At 47.1% G+C, this 17679-nt stretch overlaps 1 protein-coding gene across 1 annotated transcript in view; it reads left to right on the top strand.

The window, feature by feature from the left end:
- The window catches only part of LOC121876140 (sarcoplasmic reticulum histidine-rich calcium-binding protein-like), a 29944-nt gene extending 17250 nt beyond the window's left edge, over nt 1-12694 (top strand). Inside the window, exons 2-5 of the mRNA XM_042381076.1 lie at nt 9754-10260; nt 10873-11188; nt 11477-11727; nt 12593-12694. Of these exons, the coding sequence (XP_042237010.1) occupies nt 9754-10260; nt 10873-11188; nt 11477-11727; nt 12593-12694 (1176 nt within the window). The remainder of the gene's footprint in view (nt 1-9753; nt 10261-10872; nt 11189-11476; nt 11728-12592) is intronic.
- Nucleotides 12695-17679: the final 4985 nt, after the last annotated feature.

Genomic DNA, 17679 nt, shown 5'->3' with positions numbered 1-17679 from the left:
TCAACACCAGAAGCACAAGAGGCGCCACACAATAAACTCATTATCCTCCACAACACAAGGGCGGCGGCGCTCTTAATGGCCACACCAACATCTTAACTCCAATTACCTTCGTGACTCATTAACCGACAAATATCACGAGTCATTAAGCAAATTACCCAGAGGTAATTGACAACAAAGGCATAATTAATCAATTACTCTCAAGCAATTGGTCGGTTTTTAATGGTCTGCACTCAAGGGGTTTATTACTTGTTTATTGCCAGTCTTTAATTACCTGGTCTCGTTAGCAGGTCGGTGGCTCCTTCACACAGGTAACTAGGGCGGCAACCTGTGACACGGTGGGTGGGTCTGTGGGTCTGATTTGTTAGTGGTGGAGGTCAGGGAGAGAGAGAGAGAGAGAGAGAGAGAGAGAGAGAGAGAGAGAGATAAACCCCCTTCAAACTAGTGATTGATTGGTGAAGGAAGGTGGACTTGCAGGTGATAATGAGGTAACTTATCACAACATTCTACACCTGCCTCACATTACCTCTCTCCCCCCGCCCCTACAGTATAAATATATATACATAACACCTTCAGACTCTTACATCACCTGGCTGGCTGTGTTACCTGAACGGGAGGGTCATCAATCCACGTCACACCTGATCACACGAGAGTACAATACCTGATGTGTTCTCGTGTCTACTTTGTTTTTTCCTAATTTTATCTCTCTCTCTCTCTCTCAAACACAAGATATCTGTAATTGTTGATGCTGTTTTTATCGTTGTTGTTGTTGTTATTGATAATTTTTCTTTGTTTATTGTTGATTGTTGTTGTTGTTTGTCCTCCTCATCAGCCTTTTCTTTCTCCTCTTTACATTATCCTCTCGTGGTTAATGTTCCAGTGATCCTTTACCGAGTGTGTTTTATGTAGTGACTTGAGCAGTGTTAAGAGAAGGTTACTGTCAGTCTTATCAGTATGGCTTCTTGGTGTCTTGTGTTTAAATCTCACTATGTCTTTTAGTATGTTCTGTCTACTGCCTATTGTCTACTGTCTATCTTCTACTTTTAATTGTCTATTGTCTACTGTCTATTGTCTACTGTCATTTATTTATTATCTATCGTCAATTATCTACTGTCATTTATCTATTATCTATCGTCAATTATCTACTGTCATTTATCTATTATCTATCGTCAATTATCTACTGTCATTTATCTATATCTATCGTCAATTATCTACTGTCATTTATCTATTATCTATCGTCAATTATCTACTGTCATATATCTATTATCTACTGTCAACTATATCCTACTTAGATTTAAACTTCTCAGCCAAGTGTGTCATATTATGTAACAGTGGAACAAACTACCTGTCTACAGCAAATACGTGTTTATCGACCAGGTGCGAGGCATTATCAGGACGTGTCTTATCTCGGCTAAGGAGGACGTGTCTTATCTTGGCTTATCAGGACATGCCTTATCTCGGCTTGGGAATGTGTCATTTACATATAAAACAAGTCTGAGATGCTGGAGATATAGGTATTTAATCTTGTAAAGGAGCGGCCATAGATGTAATCTTGTGAAGGATCAGCTGATTTGTGTTTACATAGTGTGTGCCAGCGATGACGTCACCCTTGGGGGGAGTTGTTACGTGTTGTATGATTTGGTGTTGCTTCCTGTTACGTCTCTGTGACATATATACTAGTATACATACACACACGGGCATACATAAACGCTCTCTCACACACACACACACACACACACACACACACACACACACACACGTGAATGTCAGCACGATCTAATTTACCAGAGAGATATAACAACAGCGTCCAGCTGTTCTAGTGCGTTTACTTGCGTTGTGCGGTGTGTACACTGCTGCTAACACTCAGTCTCTGCTATCGTTACACTACTAGACACACTCAGTCTCTATCGTTGGCTACCTGCTGCCACTTGTTGTTGTGTTTGTTGGCTCAGCACTCGTCTCTGCATCGTTGGCTACACTGCTAGACACACCCAGTCTCTGGCTATCGTTGGCTACACTGCTAGACACACCCAGCCTCTACATCGTTGGCTACACTGCTAGACACACCCAGTCTCTGCTATCGTTGGCACACTGCTACTAGACACACTCAGTCTCTGCTATCGTTAGTAAACTGCTAGACACACCCAGCCTCTGCTATCGTTGGCTACACTTGAGACACACCCAGTCTCTGCTATCGTTGGCTTACACTGCTAGACACATCAGTCTCTGCTATCGTTGGCTACACTGCTAGACACACCTCTCTGTCTTGTCGTTGGTACACTGCTAGACACACCCAGCCTCTGCTATCGTTGGCTACACTGCAGACACACTCAGCCCTGCTATCGTTGGTACACGACACACTCAGCCTCTGTCGTTGCTCACTGCCGCCTTGTTAATGCGAACCGCCTCCATCGTTGGTACACTGCTGGAACACCCAGCCTCTGCTATCGTTGGCTACACTGACACACACCCAGCCTCTGCTATCGTTGGCTAACTGCTAGACACACTCAGTCTCTTATCGTTGGCTTGCTAGACAATTGTTCTTTGATTTTGTCTCTCTATCTGTCTGTTCCCCCCTTTATCTTTGCCTGTCTTATGTCAATTTAGTTTGTTCTCCTTTACCTGACTGTCTGTCTGTTTGTCACTTTTTTCTCTCTGTCTAATTCAACTTATTGTGTCTCATCTGTCTGCCTGTCTGTTTTTTTTGTCTCTCTCTGTCTCTTTTTACCTTTTGTTAAATATGAGTGGGGCTGTAACAGTGGGGTTCCCCAGTGGTCAGTACTGGCCCACTCTTGTTCATAATCTACATAAACAATTAGATATTGGATCAGCAGTGACATAAGCAAGTTTGCGGATGACACCAAAATAGGGCAAGTATAATTCATAGGCAGGATGCAAATTACAGGAGAATTTAAATAAACTGCAGGAGTGGTCAGAAAAATGGCAAATGAAATTCAACACCAGCAAGTGCAACGTATATATTGGAAGAACAAATACTGACAATGTATACAGCTTAACAACATCAACCTAGAGAAGTCGACTTGTGAAAGAGACTTAGGGTACAGTGTAAGCCCGGACCTACGGCCTGGAAAACAGGGGTTAATGTTCGAAATAAAAGAGTATTAGGTTTTATAAATAGAAGTGTAAGTAATAAGAGTGCAGAGGTCATATTGCAACTATATCTTGTGCTAGTCAGGCCACACCTCGATTATGCTGTTCAGTTCTGGTGCCCTTAGTAATTATAGAATGGATATCAATTCACTGGAGTCGGTGCAGCGAAGAATGACGAGAATGATTCCAGGACTTAGAAACTTTCCATATCAAGATAGATTAAAGAAACTAAACTTGCACTCCCTAGAAATAGGAAAAGTGCAGGAGATATGATACAAGTATTTAAGTGGGAAAGGAATCAATAGAGGAGATATAGATAAAGTTCTTATAATATCCGAGCAGGATAGGACTCGTAGCAACGGATTTAAGTTGGATAAGTTTAGGTTTAGGAGGGAGATAGGAAGGAACTGGTTCACAAATAGGGTGGTGGACGAGTGGAACAAGCTTAGCAACTTTGTAGTAAGTGCTGGAACGCTGGAAAGTTTTAAAAGGAGGCTAGATAGATTCATGGACAAGTGATCGCGGACCCTTCGTGCCCTTTTGAAAGTTTTAACGCTCGTGACAGCGTACAGCGAATGAGGGTGCGCCAAGTCCGTAGACTTGCATCGTTTTCCATCGTAAATAAAAAAAAATATTAATGCCTTCCTAAAGAAACCATCGACATGGGACCAGGTTTGTTCCACTCTATGAATTTTTTGCGATTTTTCCACCAAGCTTGATGAAAACGACTGTGCCGTTTCGGCTGCCCAGAACAGACACGCACACTCCTAGTCCTATAGTATATTAGATGATAGAGAGTGGTAGTAACTTTCGACAGGAGCTGTCATGCACAGGCCAATCGGCCTATAGTAGACGACCTTATTTTCTTATGTTCTTCTTATGTTTTATAATGCCACTATTACCCCAGACCCCACTATTACCCCATGACCTCCACAACCCCACTATTATCCCTCAATGACCTACCATTACCCCACGACTCACTCACACTCAATGACCCCTACCAACCCCACTATAACCTCACGACCCCACTATTACCCCCATGACCTCCACAACCCCTCACATAACCCTTCACATGACCCCACCACACCCCCATGACCTCCAACAACCCCACTATAACCTCACGACCCCACCATTACCCCATGACCTCCACAACCCCACTATAACCTCACGACCCCCACTATACCTCCCAATGACCTCCACAACCCCACTATAACCCCACGACTCCACCATTACCCCACCACTACATTATGTTGGCCGCTGTGAATAACAATGCTCCCACAAATATAGTTCATCTTAATTGAATGCAAAAATGTACTTCGATCGTGTTGACTGATTGGATGTGAAGAGGGCATGTTATGTTAATGTGGAGCGGGGCTGTGTGTGTGTGTGTGTGTGTGTGTGTGTGTGTGTGTGTGTGTTTATTACTTATCTTCTCTGTATTTATTTTTCTCATGCTATGTTGTATCAATTTATTTATTTATTTATTTTTCGTTGATTTATTGACTTATTAAATTGTTTGTTTATTTAATGTCTCTTTTTTAATTCGTGTTTTTATTCGTTTGTTTATCTGTTTTATTATGTAAATTATTTCGTCATCTATTTTTCTTCTTTTTCTCTTTTTGTTTTTGTCTATTTATCTTTTTATCCTTCATTTTTCTTTCCTTTTTTTCTCTTTCTATTCCAGTGACCAAAAAATGTATTACGTAACTGTGTATCATATTACTGTACACCTTCCTTCCTTCCTTCCTTCTTTCCTTTCCTTTTATTCATCCTCTTCCCCCATCCTCTCTCTCCCTTCCTCCACAAACCCGCCGCCCACCACCACCCACTACCCACCGCCACCTATCACCACCCTCCGCCCACTACCACCACCCATCATCACACCACCGCCCACCCACCATCACTCACAACTTGCACACCCAATATCATCCACTACATACCGACTACCGCCCACCACCATGGCGGTTGTGTGTGTATGTGTGTGTGTGTGTGTGTGTGTGTGTGTGTGTGTGTGTACCTACCTATCTACCTGTCACTGTGTCTCATTTTCTCTTCCTTAGTCCCTCACCATCTATAGTCAGGATGGAAGGAGGCAGCACCATCCATCACACTAATTAATTAGGTTACCTGTATAAATCACAGACCCAGGTGTTGCCCTTTTCACTTGGTTATAATAATGTGTAATGAGTGTTAGTAATATTGCATACCTGAGGGGTGAGGGGTCAAGTGGTAGGTGGAGGTGAGTGGTAAGAGGTAAAGTGGTAGGGAAAGTGAGGGGTTGGAGTTCAAGTGGTAGGTGGAGGTAGGAGGTGAGGGGTCAGGAGGTCAATTGGAGGGGAGGCCAGCAGAAAGGGAGGAGGGGTCAGAGGTCAATTGGTAGGGGAGGTCAAGTAGAAAGGGAGGAGGGGTCAGAGGTCAATTGGTAGGGGAGGCCGGCGAAAGGGGGTGAGGGGTCAGATCCGGTAGGTGGGCACGGAAGTTTAAGAATGTAGGTGTGGGGCCGGAAGGTCACACAATACTTTGCCAGAGACAAACGTCACCTGAACTGACCTTAACCAAGACGGGAGGGGCGAGCGAGCGACTGGGGCGAGTGGGGCGAGTTAGGAAAAGTGTGCCCGCCCTGACATAGACTGATGACCCCTCCTACCACCCTCTTTCTCTCTCACCCTCCCTTCATCACTCTCCACACACACTGTCCACCTATCGCCGCCATCTTGAACGATCGGCTAGGTAGAGGGCGCTGGGAATAGGGGATGCTGCGGTTCCCTCCCTCTACCTCACCAACAACAACACACTGCACCTTTTTTTTTTTGGTATTGAACCCGGCGGTCATCTTCTCTGCTCGTTACCTCAGTGTAATATTGTTCAACAGTTTAAGTGATTATGTGCAGAAAAAAAAAATATTGATAAAAAATACAGATATGTAGGGGATGTACAGAAAATGGACGTGGGTGACAACAGAAACGTGATGTAAACAGAAACGTGATGTAAACAGAAACGTGATGCAAACAGAAACGTGATGCAAACAGAAACGTGATGCAAACAAGATAGTGGTGTTAAAGAAAACGAGATGCGGTTGTCACTGAGAACGGGATGCAATTTTCAGATCACTTATTGCCTTATCACCTCTGAGATACACTTTCATATATACATCCCGGAGGTTCATGTTAGCTGGGGGAGGCTGACACGAACTAGGGGAAGAACCCAGCTGAGGGGTGAGGGGGAGGAGAAGGGGGTATAGAGGGGGGGAAGGGTTAGAGGTGTATTGGAGAATTGTTGTACGCCAAGGGGGTCCAGGTGTGGTCTGGCCAGTGTAGAAGTGTTAGTGATGAAAGGGTGATTGGTGGTGGGGGTGTGGGAAGGAGGGTGATGGAGAGAGGTGACGTGGTGGGGGGGAGGGTGATGGAGGAAGGGAGGTGATTGGTGGTGGGGTGGGGAAGGAGGGTGATGGAGGAAGGGGGTGACGGTGGTGGTGGGGGTGTAGGGAAGGAGGGGTGATGGAGGGAAGGAGGGTGATTGGTGGTGGGGGTGTAGGGAAGGAGGGTGATGGAAGGAAGGGAGGGTGACGGTGGTGGGGGTGTAGGGAAGGAGGTGATGGAGGGAAGGAGGGTGATTGGTGGTGGGAGTGTAGGGAAGGAGGGGTGATGGAAGGAAGGAGGGTGACGGTGGTGGTGGGTGTAGGGAAGGAGGGGTGATGGAGGAAGGAGGGTGACGGTGGTGGGGGGTGTAGGGGAAGGAGGGGTGATGGAGGGAAGGGAGGGTGACGGTGGTGGGGGTGTGAGGGAAGGAGGGGTGATGGAGGAAGGAGGGTGACTGGTGGTGGTGGGTGTAGGGAAGGAGGGGTGATGGAGGGAAGGGAGGTGACGTGGTGGTGGGGGTGTAGGGAAGGAGTGATGGAGGGAGGAGGGTGACGGTGGTGGTGGGGGTGTAGGGAAGGAGGGGTGATGGAGGAAGGGAGGGTGATTGGTGGTGGGAGTGTAGGGAAGGAGGGTGATGGAGGAAGGGAGGGTGACGGTGGTGGTGGGTGTAGGGAAGGAGGGGTGATGGAGGGAAGGGAGGGTGACGGTGGTGGGGGGTGTAGGGAAGGAGGGGTGATGGAGGGAAGGGAGGGTGACGGTGGTGGTGGTGTAGGGAAGGAGGGGTGATGGAGGGAAGGGAGGGTGACGGTGGTGGTGGGGGGTAGGGAAGGAGGGTGATGGAGGGTGACGGTGGTGGTGGGGGTGTAGGGAAGGAGGGTGATGGAGGGAAGGGAGGGTGACGGTGTGGGGGTGTAGGGAAGGAGGGTGATGGAGGAAGGGAGGGTGACGGTGGTGGTGGGGTGTGGGGAAGGAGGGGTGATGGAGGGAAGGGAGGGTGACGGTGGTGGGGGGGTGTGGGAAGGAGGGTGATGGAGGAAGGGAGGGTGACGGTGGTGGGGGGTGGGAAGGAGGGTGATGGAGGGAAGGAGGTGATTGTGTGGGAGTGTAGGGAAGGAGGGTGATGGAGGGAAGGGAGGGTGACGGTGGTGGTGGGTGATGAGGGAGGACAAGATGATGATGGTGATAGGTGATGGAAATAGGTTGAGGGAAGAAAAGGGTGAGGAAAGAGGTGAGGAGAGGGTGAGGGGGAGATAGAAGTGAGGGGAGAGGACATCATATACATATAGAGTTAGCTCTCTCTCTCTCCTCTCTCCGTAACTGTGAGAAAGTATATTTCCTTAAAAACTAAATAACTATAGAGATTATAAACAAACTACAAAATAACAAAACAAAAAAATACAAATAAAATAGTCAGTAACAGAAGGTAATAATATAATAATAATCTCATTCAAATACACAGTAGCACAAATCTATCAGAGCTCCATTAATCTTAGTTCCAACACACACACACACACACACACACACACACACACACACACACACACACACACACACACACACACACACACACACACACACACACACACACACACACACACACACACACACACACACACACACACACACACACACAAGTATATATCGTGGTGCTCTCTGTACGACGTAACATTGCCTTATCAATCAGACTTAAGACTCATACATCAAGTAGTGGGTTGACGGAGAGTCTATACTAGTGGTTGACCCGCAGCACCACCATCACCAGGACACAGGCACCACCATCACCAGGACACAGGCAGCACCACCATCACCAGGACACAGGCAGCACCACCATCACCAGGACACAGGCAGCACCACCATTACCAGGACACAGGCATCATCACCCAAGACACACGGGCTTACCAGGACACAGGCAGCACCACCATCACCAGGACACAGCAGCACACCATACTGGGACACAGGCAGCATCATCACCAAGACAGGACACCATACAGGACAGGGCAGCACCACCATCACCAGGACACACGGGCACCATTACCAGGTCACAGGGAGCACACCATCACCAGGACACAGGCAGCACCACCATCACCAGGACACAGGGAGCACCACCATCACCAGGACACAGGGAGCACCATCACCAGGACACAAGAACTCACCAGGACACAGGCAGCACCCATCACCAGGACACAGGCAGCATCATCACCAAGACACAGGAGCACCACCATCACCAGGACACAGGGGCACCATCACCAGGACACACGGGCACCATTACCAGGACACAGGCAGACCACCATCACCAGGACACGGCAGCATCATCACCAAGACACACGGGCACCATTACCAGGACACAGGCAGCACCACCATCACCAGGACACGGCAGCACCATCCCGGACACAGGCAGCACCACCATCACCAGGACACAGGCAGCATCATCACCAAGACACACGGAGCACCATTACCAGGACACAGGGAGCACCACCATCACCAGGACACAGGCAGCACCACCATCACCAGGACACAGGCAGCACCACCATCACCGGGACACAGGCAGCACCATTACCAGGACACAGGCAGCACCACCATCACCAGGACACAGGCAGCATCATCACCAAGACACACGGAGCACCATCACCAGGACACAGGCAGCACCATCACCAGGACACAGGCAGCATCATCACCAGGACACAGGGGCACACCATCACCAGGACACAGGCAGCATCATCACCAAGACACACGGGCACCATCACCAAGAACACAGGCAGCACCACCATCACCAGGACACAGGCAGCATCATCACCAAGACACGGGCACCATCTCGGACACAGGCAGCACCACCATCACCGGACACAGGCAGCATCATCACCACGACACACGGACCACCATTACCAGGACACAGGCAGCACCACCATCACCAGGACACAGGCAGCACCACCATCACCGGGACACAGGCAGCATCATCACCAGGAACACGGAGCACCATCACCAGGACCAGGCAGCACCACCATCACCAGGACACAGCAGCATCATCACCAAGACACACGGAGCACCATTACCAGGACACAGCAGCATCATTACCAGGGGCAGCACCACCATCACCGGACACAGGCAGCATCATCACCAAGACACACGGAGCACCACCATTACAGGACACAGGGACCACCACCATCCCAGGACACAGGCAGCACCACCATCACCAGGACACAGGCAGCACCATTACCAGGACACAGGGAGCACCACCATCACCAGGACACAGGAGCACCATCACCAAGACACACGGACACCATTACAGGACACAGGCAGCATCACCATCACCAGGACACAGGCAGCATCACCCATCACGGGACACAGGGAGCACCATTACAGGACACGGCAGCATCATCACCAAGACACACGGAGCACCATCACCAGGACACAGGCAGCATCATTACCAGGACATAGGCAGCACCACCATCACCAGGACACAGGCAGTCCACCAAGACACACGGAGCACCATCACCAGGACACAGGCAGCATCATTCAGGACAGGCAGCACCACCATCACCAGGGACACAGGCAGCATCACCATCACCAGGACACAGGCAGCATCATCACCAAGACACACGGAGCACCATTGCCAGGACACAGGGTGCACATTACCAGGACACAGGAGCACCATCAATACACGGGCACCTCAGGACACAGGGAGCACCACCATCACCAGGACACAGGGAGCATCATCACCAAGACACACGGAGCACCATCACCAGGACACAGGCAGCACCATTACAAGGACACACGGACACCATACCGGACACAGGCACCACCATCACCAGGACACAGGGAGCACCACCATCACCAGGACACAGGGAGCACCACCATCACCAGGACACAGGCAGCATCATCACCAAGACACACGGGCACCATTCAGGACACAGGCAGCACCACCATCACCAGGACACAGGGAGCACCATCACCAGGACACAGGGAGCACCATCACCAGGACACAGGAGCACCATCACCAGGACACAGGGAGCACCATCACCAGGACACAGGGAGCACCATCACCAGGACACAGGGAGCACCATCACCAGGACACAGGGGCACCATCACCAGGACACGGGAGCACCATCACCAGGACACAGGAGCACCATCACCCAGGACACAGGGGCACCACCATCACCAGGACACAGGGAGCACCATCACCAGGACACAGGGGCACCATCACCAGGACACAGGGAGCACCATCACAGGACACAGGGGCATCATCACCAAGACACAGGCAGCACCATTACCAGGACACAGGAGCACCATTACAAGACACAGGGAGCACCATTACCAGGACACAGGGAGCACCATTACCAGGAACAGGGAGCACCATCACCAGGACACAGGGGCACCATCACCAGGACAGAGCAGCCACCATCACCAGGACACAGGGAGCATCATCCCAAGACACAGGCAGCACCATTACCAGGACACAGGAGCACCATTCAAGACACAGGGAGCACCATTACCAGGACACAGGGCACCATCACTAGGACACAGGGGCACCATTCAGGACACAGGGAGCACCATCACCAGGACAGGGAGCACCATACCAGGACACAGGAGCACATCCCAGGACACAGGGAGCACCATCACCAGGACACAGGGAGCACCATCACCAAGACACAGGGAGCACCATTACCAGGACACAGGGAGCACCATCACCCAGGACACAGGGACACCATCACCAGGACACAGGAGCACACCATCACCAGGACACAGGGAGCACCACCATCACCAGGACACAGGGAGCACCTATCCCAGGACACAGGGAGCACCATCACCAGGACACAGGGAGCACCATCACCGGGACACAGGGAGCACCATCACCAGGACACAGAGCACCATCACCAAGACACAGGAGCACCATTACCAGGACACAGGAGCACCATCACCAGGACACAGGGAGCACCATCCCAGGACACAGGGAGCACCATCACCAGGACACAGGAGCACCATCACCAGGACACAGGGAGCACCATCACCAGGACACAGGGGCACCATCACCCAGGACACAGGGAGCACCATCACCCAGGACACAGTGAGCACCATTACCCAGGACACAGGGGCACCATCACCCAGGACACAGGGAGCACCATCACCCAGGACACAGGGGCACCATCACCAGGACACAGGGAGCACCATCACCAAGACACAGGAGCACCATTACCCAGGACACAGGGAGCACCATTACCAGGACACAGGAGCACCATTACAGACACAGGGAGCACCATCAGAAGTCACAGGAGCACCATCACCAAGACACAGGGAGCACCATCACCAAGACACAGGGGGCACCATCACCAGGACACAGGGAGCACCATCACCAGGCAGGGAGCACCATCACCAAGACACAGGAGCACCATCCAGGACACAGGGAGCACACCATCACCAGGACACAGGGGCACCATCACCAGGACACAGGGAGCACCATCACCAGGACACAGGAGCACCATCACAGGACACAGGGAGCACCATCACCAGGACACAGGGAGCACCATCACCAGGACACAGGAGCACCATCACCAGGACACAGGAGCACCATCACCAGGACACAGGGAGCACCATCACCAGGACACACGGGCACCATCACCAGGACACAGGGAGCACCATCACCAAGACACAGGGACACCATTACCAGGACACAGGGAGCACCATTACCAGGACACAGGGAGCACCATTACCATGACACAGGGAGCACCATCACGAAGTCAGGGGAGCACCATCACCAAGACACAGGAGCACCATCACCAAGACACAGGGAGCACCATCACCAAGACACAGGGGAGCACCATCACCAGGACACAGGGAGCACCATCACCAGGACACAGGAGCACCATCACCAGGACACAGGGAGCACCATCACCAGGACACAGGAGCACCATCACCAAGACACAGGAGCACCATCACCAAGACACAGGGAGCACCATCACCAAGACACAGGAGCACCATCACCCAGGACACAGGGGCACCATCACCAGGACACAGGGAGCACCATCTACCAGGACACAGGGAGCACCATCACCAGGACACAGGGAGCACCATCACCAGGACATCATCACCAAAATGAATACTAATTTCCCCAAAGGTGTGTTTCCTCTCAGGTGTGTTCACTGGTCATTATAATTCACCAAGTCATGTACAGACTACACCACGAGTCTCTACTGAAGAAATATGCTAATGTATACAAACCTCTGATCACCTGAAGATTAAACACCCCCGGCTTAGTTCATCTGAATATTAACTACCTACACGCTAACCTAACCTAACCTAACCACTTTAACGCTAACGCTAACCTAACCTAACCACCTTAACGCTAACGCTAACCTAACCTAACCACCTTAACGCTAACGCTAACCTAACCTAGCCACCTTAACGCTAACCTAACTAACCTAACCACTAACGCTAACTTACCTCCACTTTAACGCTAATCTAACCTAACCTAGCCACCTTAACGCTAACCTAACCTAACTACCTTAAACTGTAAGCGCTAACTTACCTAGCCACCTAACGCTAACCTAACCTAACCACCTTAACGCTAACGCTAACCTAACCTAACCACCTTAACGCTAACCTAACCTAACCTAACCCCCGCCAGGTAAAATAAGCGAGGGGTGTCTAATCTTCAGCTGAGTGTTAAGTTACTAGCCACTGTAAAACTTGTCTTAAAAAAATATCCTTAACTCGTATTATAAAGACAATCAATATTACCTGTATACCTGAGATCATTTTTTTGGCGTGAACAAATATAATAAATTCACTAAATATACTCGTTAATATCCTCCATAATGTCTATAGCTTTCAGTGTGTCTGTCTGTCTGTCTGTCTGTGCGTGTGTCTGTCTGTCTGTCTCTGTGCGTGTGTCTGTCTGTCTGTTTGTCTGTCTCTCTGTCTGTCTGTGTGTGTGTGTGTAGGAGTATTGTTCTTAACTCGTAAAGTCTTTGAGATATTGCAGTAGAATTTTCAAGATGGTCGTCCCGTGAAAGCGATTTGGTTTGGGTCAAGACAGGTCAGAGGTCAAGTTTGCATAGGACACGAGAGGCATGTTGTTAGGGGTGACTCTTGTAGCGGTAAGACGATGTGTGTGTGGGGATTTAACACACAGCCGCTGTACTGTACATGTGTGTGTGTGTGTGTGACTCTCTCTCTCTCTCTCTCTCTCTCTCTCTCCTTTCTCTCTCTCTCTCCCTGCAGGTCCGTACACACAACAATTAATACTACAAAGATAAAACAAACACAAAGCAAAAACAACAATCCAACAAGAGAGATTCAATTACACAAGAACAATAGCAGGTGTGTCAGGCAGGGAACATCTTACCTTGGCATGATTAATTAAGTCAGGTAACCTTATTAACATACAGGTAACTTATGATTAATTAAGTGAGGTAAGCTTATTAACATACAGGTAACTTATGATTAATTAAGTGAGGTAAGCTTATTAACATACAGGTAACTTATGATTAATTAAGTGAGGTAAGCTTATTAACATACAGGTAACATGATTAATTAAGTGAGGTAAGTTTATTAACATACAGGTAACTTATGATTAATTAAGAGGTAAGCTTATTAACATACAGGTAACTTATGATTAATTAAGTGAGGTAAGCTTATTAACATACAGGTAACTTATGATTAATTAAGTGAGGTAAGCTTATTAACATACAGGAAACTTAGATTAATTATGAGGTGTTTATTAACATACAGGTAACTTATGATTAATTAAGTGAGGTAAGCTTATTAACATACAGGTAACTTATGATTAATTAAGTGAGGTAAGCTTATTAACATACAGGTAACTTATGATTAATTAAGTGAGGTAAGCTTATTAACATACAGGTAACTTATGATTAATTAAGGAGGTAAGTTTATTAACATACAGGTAACTTATGATTAATTATGAGGTAAGCTTATTAACATACAGGTAACTATGATTAATATGAGGTAAGCTTATTAACATACAGGTAACTTATGATTAATTAAATGAGGTGCTTATTAACATACAGGTAACTTATGATTAATTAAGTGAGGTGTTTTATTAACATACAGGTAACTTATGATTAATTAAGTGAGGTAAGCTTATTAACATACAGGTAACTTATGATTAATTAAGTGAGGTAAGCTTATTAACATCCAGGTAACTTATGATTAATTAAGTGAGGTAAGCTTATTAACATACAGGTAACTTATGATTAATTAAGGAGATAAGCTTATTAACATACAGGTAACTTATGATTAATTAAGTGAGGTAAGCTTATTAACATACAGGTAACTTATGATTAATTAAGTGAGATAAGCTTATTAACATACAGGTAACTTATGATTAATTAAGTGAGGTAAGCTTATTAACATACAGGTAAGAATTCACGAAATATCTCTGTGACTCACTATGATACAGAGGGTCATTGGGGATCTTATTGTATTGTATTGTATTGTATTGTGTTGTATTGTAATGTATTGTATTGTACTGTATTTTAATGTATTCTATTGTATTGTATTGTATTGCACTGTATTGTATTGTATTGTATTGTATTGACTGTATTGTATTGTATTGTATTGTATTGTATTGTATTGCACTGTATTGTATTGTATTGTATTGCATTGTATTGTATTGTATTGTATTGTATTGTATTGTATTGTGTATTGTATTGTATTGTATTGCACTGTATTGTATTGTATTGTATTGTATTGTATTGTATTGTAAAGTATTGTATTGTATTGTATTGTATTGTATTGTATTGTATTGTGTTTTCTTTATTATAATTCTCCGTCACCAAGATCATGATGGTCTCTGGTGTTAATTATTGTATTAGAGGAACAATTATTAGAATATCTAAATAACTTGTAGTAAAGATTATGTAGGATTATGTAGGATTATGTAGGATTATGTAGGATTATGTAGGATTATGTAGGATTATGTAGGATTATGTAGGATTATGAGATTATGTAGGGTTATGTGGGATTATGAGGATTATGTAGGATTATGGTGATTATGTAAGATTATGTAGGATTATGTAGGATTACAGGATTATGTAGGATTATGTAGGGTTGTTATGTAGGGGTGAGGATTATGTAGATTATGTAGGATTATGGTGATTATGTAGGGTTATGTAGGATTATGTAGGTTATGTGGGATTATGAGGATTATGTAGGGTTATGTAGGATTATGTAGGATTATGTAGGATTATGTAGGGTTATGTAGGATTATGTAGGATTATGGTGATTGGCGTGATTATGTGATTATGGTGATTATGTAGGTTATGAGATTATGTAGGATTGCGAGGATTAGCGAGGATTATGTAGGATTATGCAGGATTATGTAGGGATTATGTGGATTATGTAAGATTATGTAGGATTATGTAGGATTATGTAGGATTATGTAGGATTATGTAGGATTATGTAAGATTATGTAGGATTATGCAGGATTATGTAGGATTATGGTGATTATGCAGGGTATGTAGGATGGCGTAGGATTATGTGGTGATTATGCAGGATTATGTAGGATTATGCAGGATTATGTAGGATTATGTAGGATTATGTAGGATTATGTAGGATTATGTAGGATTATGGTGATTACAGGGTTATGTAGGATTATGTAGGATTATGTAGGATTATGCAGGATTATGTAGGATTATGTGAGGATTATGTAGGATTAGTGCAGGATTATGTAGGATTATGTAGGATTATGCAGGATTATGTAGGATTATGTAGGATTATGTAGGATTATGTAGGATTGTGAGATTATGCAGGGTTATGTAAATATGTAGATTATGTAGGATTATGTAGGATTATGTAAGATTATGTAGGATTATGTAGGATTATGTAGACAGTCTGTGGGATCACCTGAAGAATTAGCCTACCCCCTGCCCCTATAGCTTACTTAACTTAACCTAACCTAACCTAACCCACCTAACCAAACACCAACCTAACCTAACCCTCCCAGCTTAATTAACCTTATGACTAAACTAACTACCTTAACATCAACCTAACAACTAACCTCCTCATCCCTCCTCAGGTAAGTTAAGGTATTTATATAATCAACAGGTAAATAAAATAAAGCCGGGGTGTTCAAACTTCACGTTATGATAATATTTATAATTTCTGGTATTAAGTATCACAAACGAATTGAAACTTGCATAAGGACTTAACGTAGAATGGTTGACGTTATCCTTATTTGTTTTTAATTGGAAACAGCCTAGAGAATGAAGCGGTTATTATGATAAGCTAAGGTAAACAATAGAAGGTGTAGTGGTGGTTCAGGTGGGTAATTAATTATAAGGTGTGTTCAGGTGGTGTGTTTTACTGTTGGTCCCGTGTGAAATTTTTGTGGTTATAGGTGTGAGAAGACTGTACCTTGATTGAGAGAGAGAGAGAGAGAGAGAGAGAGAGAGGAGAGAGAGGAAGAGAGAAATCACCCCAACAACCTCACCTACCGGAGAGATATATGGGCAAGTTGTTTGAGAGATGAGGCATCACTAGGTGGCTCCGTGGGTGTGGTGGGCTGGGTGGGCGGGTTCGACGGGGTGGGCAGGGTGGGCAGGATGGGCAGGTTAGCGGGGTGGGTGGCATGGGTAAACAGCATGAGTATGTTATCTGGATAGGTAAGTTTCTGAGTGGGTAGGGTGGGGGTATGGTGGGTGTCCTGAGTGGGTAGGATGGGGTTTGGGTGGGTGTCCTGAGTGGGTAGGGTGGGGGTTTGGGTGGGTGTCCTGAGTGGGTAGGGTGGGGGTTTGGGTGGGTGTCCTGAGGTGATGGGTAGGGTGGGGGTTTGGGTGGGTCCCTGAGTGGGTAGGGTGGGGGTTTGGGTGGTGTCCTGAGTGGGTAGGATGTGGTATAGGTTGGGGTGAGTGGGTGTTTCCTTGGATAGGGTGGATATGTGGATAGTGGGTGGATACGTAAGGGTGTGTTAGTTGGATAGTGTAGGCTAGGTGTGTTGCTTGGAGAAGGTGGGTGCAATGGGCGGGTGGATAGGTGGGTGGGTTAGGAAGAAGAAGGTGTGTTGGTTGAGAAGGTGGTTGGGTGGTGGGTGGGCGGGGGTGGGTGGTGGGGGTGGGGGATGTTGGGGTAGGTGTGGGCTGGTGGGGATGGGGTGGGTGAGGGTGGTGGGGTGGGTGAGGTGGTAAGTACGCTGGTGAGATCACAGAGGCTGCTCAAGCTGATGGACGCCGCCGGACGATTATAAAATGTTGACCTT

Source organism: Homarus americanus, unplaced genomic scaffold (assembly GCF_018991925.1).
Source record: "Homarus americanus isolate GMGI-L3 unplaced genomic scaffold, GMGI_Hamer_2.0 scaffold34921, whole genome shotgun sequence".
NCBI lineage: Eukaryota > Metazoa > Arthropoda > Malacostraca > Decapoda > Nephropidae > Homarus > Homarus americanus.
This window is presented reverse-complemented; position numbering and strand designations above follow the sequence as displayed.